Raw genomic sequence first — 5000 nt, forward strand, 5'->3', positions numbered from 1 at the left:
TCCTTCACCCCCTGCTGGGGCATCTCACCGCTAAAGGATAAGATGTGTTGCTGCAAAGATATCTTGACTTATCTCTTGGAAGAAAGGTTTGCTGGGTAAACAGAGCCCAGAAATGAGCCTCTGAAAGCCCAGCCGCACTCTGTTCCTCAAACAAACAGCAATCGGCCGAGCAGGGAAGGGAACCCAGTGGCTACCGGCTATCTTTGACTGAACACTGAATCTGGACCTGAAAACTATTACCAGTTTCTGCTTTGACCCACACCCTGCCCACTGTTGTGTTTGGGTTGTGGAAAGAAACCGTGTGCCATCAGCGTAACACAGGGCTTTGACTATTGTGTAATGGTTGTTCTTATCACTGCTGTTTGTGTTGGGCTTTGTTCACACTCACCCTTTGGGTTTTCCTTACGCTCTCTGTCGCTGCGGCAGCCGACTTGGAGAAAAGATCCACATTTTGAGAGACATTATTTTCTGCATGAACATCCCATTCTTTTCAAAAGGCTTTTGTTGTCTTTGGTCCAATAAGTCGATTTGGACGGTTTCTATTTGCCACGATTTACTATTTACATATCATTTACCCTCTCGCTACGTCGTTTCCCTTCCCATATTATTATATGTTGTTTTTTTCTCATCATTTGTTCATAATTGTCATTCTGCTCTGAGCTGCGGCAAAGGATGCTTTCTGATAAAGTTATGATCACATCCAAACATTTTAACCAAAGCGACCTGGGCATATGTTGACAGACACGGTAGTCTGGATACACTGAGGTAGAGATTACCTTCTGAATTGCTACTTTTAGGAGGGGGGGGGGGGTTGATGGAATGTTAACTGATGGAATGGAATGTTAACTCAGTGCTCACTTCTAACTTCAGTGCTTCAGCACTTTAACCAATCAGGCTTTCACTGCTGCATCAGACAACCATACATTTGTGTGTTTATGTGTCAAATTCACACACACACACACACACACACACGCACACACACACACACACACACACACACACACACACACACACACACACACACACACACACACACACACACACACACACACACACACACACACACACACACATACAGACCACACACAGACACACAGTGTTAGGTGGTTCATCTCATGTTAGGAAGAAGATGGTGACACAGATCCTCAATGTTCGCCAGAGAGTCTGTTTTCATGAGATACGGCGTGCTAGGGCTACACATAAACTAGCATGAATCCCATTAGTCACAGATCTTTTACACTTTTTTGCCAGCAAAGTCCCACTTGAATATCAACACACACGTAATGTGCGTCTTAACACACATGCATCTCCATGGCCATGCCAACAGTACTAGGCACGGAACAAATTACAGAAAGTTTATATATTAATACAACAATGGCCTCTCTAAAGGATTACTCATCCAACGTCTGCAACGCTCCAAGCATGAATAAAGCACACACAATGAAGGTGATGGTCTGCCGGCAATGTATTGCATTATGCAGGGACAGCATTGTTGTTGCACGGCGAAGTGGTCATGGTGCGCTAAATACTGACATTTACAAAACATACATTGGTTATAGTCATTTTACGAGCCGTTGTTCATTCTGCATGGTTGTACCTTCTGTATTCATCTCTTTTTCGTGCTGTCTGCACTTAAATCTTCTTTATACAATCATACCAATAAGAACAAGAAACTTCTAACAAAAGATTGTGTGTGTGTGTGTGTGTGTGTGTGTGTGTGTGTGTGTGTGTGTGTGTGTGTGTGTGTGTGTGTGTGTGTGTGTGTGTGTCTGTGAGTGTGTGTCTGTTGTGCGTGTTTGTGTGTCTGTTGTGCGTATGTGTGTGTGTGTGTGTGTGTGTGTGTGTGTGTGTGTGTGTATGTGTATGTGTGTGTGTGTGTGTGTGTGTGTGTGTGTGTGTGTGTGTGTGTGTGTGTGTGTGTGTGTGTGTGTGTGTGTGTGTGTGCGTGCGTGCGTGTGTGTGTGTATTCTGTAGTACCCACTTCCCAGTCTCTATTATCAATTCTGAATGAATACATAATATAATATTTTCTCCTTCTCCCCATCTCTCCTGAGGCTCAAGCCAATTTCAACTGGTGGTAAATAATGAACAGGCAACCGTAACACACATGGCCATGCATGCAACACACATTTGCATACGAAAACCTGCACACACAAACATGCAATCAGCAACGTGTTCATGCAGTCACACACACACACAGGCGCCCACACACACAGGCTCCCACACACACAGGCAAAATAGCTTACGGACCTAAGTGATGTTTAAGGATTGTTTTGAATGTCAAGAAGCCCCAGCCATGAATGGTACGTTGCGCGGGTTGTGCGGAAAATTACAGACTAATAAAAGCTCCTTCAATGAATCTTGAGTAAAGATGACGGTAAGATGGCGGAGGCAGGGCAAAATACATTAAAACACCTAAATAAAGCCATCTCAAAGCCTGTTTTATAGCCACCATAAACCACACAGAGACACACAGAAAAACAGACAAGCACACTGTGAGTGTGACTGCGGTTAATATGCAAACCTAATTTTTATTTCAGTGCTTTCTATGTGTGTGAGTCTGTGTGTGGGGGTGCGTGTGTGGGTGTGTGTGTGTAAGAGGCCCTTTTTATTTGATGAGATGACAATAGAAGGACTTGTTCTGCCAATGTGTGCGAGTGCAACTATACATGCACACACTGCAATAAGATGAAATAAATCAGCGATGTAGCTGACGTTAGCAGGCTTTGGCCTTAGCTTGTTTGTTTAAATAAATTGGATGCTGTATTTCCTGAGGTCAAAATGTACGGGGCGGGTGTATGAAAGGCTTATGCTGTACGCTAGTACTGTGAACAACCTAAAAGTATTATATATTTCGTTTTCTGCTATAATTTACTGCTGCTATACTGGCATTATGAAATGTCAATACTGTTTACAAAATGCAATGGTGCATTGGGAAAAATATTAAAAAAATGGATATTGCACAATGAGGCCAACAGCCATTACTTATAATTTATATCTTTGTTAACATCCTATCATTGGTAATTGGCATAAACTGTCTGCAGGCCATACTAGTCTTATTTGTAATGCATTACCGTTGTATATATCACGATAAATCATTATTGATAAATTAGAAATGCTGGCCTTTCTGTAATAAAAGCCTGCCTCCAATTAAGGCCTGGCGCTCTCTGTGATAAAATATTGCATTGACCTCATAAAAATTCTGTTAAGCAATCTCCTCACACACCTTGGGTCTGGTTAATGTGCTTTGGCCTGTGTCCTGGTTATTTGGACACCCCCGCGAGTGCTGTTTAGTGCGGGTTTATGGGTGACATTTTTTTGCCAATCATTCACTTAATGTCCCAGGATGCTGTTAGGCTAAGCTCTGCCGAGGCTCCAAGGAGCCGCTGTTCATTTAGCCTCTCAAGGCATTGATTGGAAACGCCTCGTATGGGAAGCCTACAAGGCCAAAGACTGAAAGTGTTTCTGTGTGTCTAATTGTCAGTATGTATATTGTATACCTCAGTCTTCCCGGTAACATAGCGGTTACTCTAGTATATCCATAATGTTTTGAGTAGCGTTTGTCTCTCTTCGTTACGCACTTTGTGTTTGTCTCTTCGCTGTACTTCCTCGTTCTCTCCTCTCTGTTTCTTGCCTGGAGGCAGGTATTAATTGGAGGGCCCTTGTTATAATAGGTTCTAATTGTTAATCACACAACCTCATTACAAAGCATTCTAATTGTAATTACAGCCGCTCGTTAGCAAGAGGTTCTGTCATTAATTACACATTGTGACCTTGGTAATTACTCCAGGCTTATTAGCCAATCAGATATTTCACTACAGAAGACATCGTTGCTTGTCAACCTTTACAATTACGCATTTTTCCTGTCTGTACTCTGTTGTCAAGCGTGTTGTTGAGAGTAGGATGTGCTCAGAGCAGCACTCCAAGGCCGTAGTAAGGCTGCGTTAGAGGATTAAGCTGTTGCCATTCACCACATTGGAACCAAGCTTCTCCTGCACCAAGGTGCTTGAGGAACACATGCACCTTGGTCCTTCTGTATGCACTGTATTGTTACACATGAAGCATGGATCATTGAATGTGATTGATGGATAACTGAGTTTGTCCTCCTCTCTCTATCCAGGCACTTCCTCTTTAAGACCGGCACAGGCACCACTCCCCTCTTCTCCACGGCGACCCCAGGCTACACCATGGCAACGGGTTCAGTGTACTCCCCGCCCACCCGGCCGCTGCCCAGGAACACCCTCTCGCGCTCCGCCTTTAAGTTTAAGAAGTCCTCCAAGTACTGCTCGTGGAGGTAACCGTGGGCCCTCACTCACAGCGTGCGATTGGTCCCCGGGGTCCCGTTCATCCGGCACACTGTAGATCTCCCTGTCCTTACACGGCCTTATCTCTATCCACTAACCATCATCTAACATGGGCAAAGACGGCTTCCAGGGCTGATTGACTTGTGGATTTAATGCATGTTGATTTTCTTTAGCCCACATAGATAGTCTTTCTTATTCCCCTGGGTCACACGCAGCCAGGCACATAGGCTGAGAGCAGTGGGCGGGGTGGGGGGAGGTGATCGACAGCAGGGAACTGAACGGCTGTGTGTGTCTCCTTACAGGTGCACGGCTCTCAGTGCAGTAGGACTGTCTGTGCTGCTGTCCATCCTGCTGTGCTACTGCATCGGTAAGAGCCTACACAAACATACACACACACATACGTGCAGATACACACTCGGCAAGAACACAAGCATACATAAGCACATCATGCCGATACACACAAATGCATGCACATGCATACACATGCATACGTGCATACATACATACATACACACACCCACACACTTAAACATGCACACATATACACTCACGCAAACCTACACACACACACACACACACACATACACATGCACGCACGAACACACACACAAACACACACACACACACACACACACACACACACACACACACACACACACACACACACACACACACACACACACACACACACACGTG

General features: G+C 44.6%; 1 protein-coding gene across 2 annotated transcripts in view; it reads left to right on the forward strand.

Annotated features, from left to right (window-relative positions):
* Window positions 1-5000, forward strand: part of tenm3 (teneurin transmembrane protein 3) — a 140828-nt gene that overhangs the window by 42494 nt on the left and 93334 nt on the right. For both annotated transcript variants that reach the window (XM_056585538.1, XM_056585529.1), the window contains 2 exons: window positions 4121-4294; window positions 4607-4671. In XM_056585538.1, the coding sequence (XP_056441513.1) occupies window positions 4121-4294; window positions 4607-4671 (239 nt within the window). The remainder of the gene's footprint in view (window positions 1-4120; window positions 4295-4606; window positions 4672-5000) is intronic.

This window comes from Gadus chalcogrammus, chromosome 3 (genome assembly GCF_026213295.1).
Source record: "Gadus chalcogrammus isolate NIFS_2021 chromosome 3, NIFS_Gcha_1.0, whole genome shotgun sequence".
NCBI lineage: Eukaryota > Metazoa > Chordata > Actinopteri > Gadiformes > Gadidae > Gadus > Gadus chalcogrammus.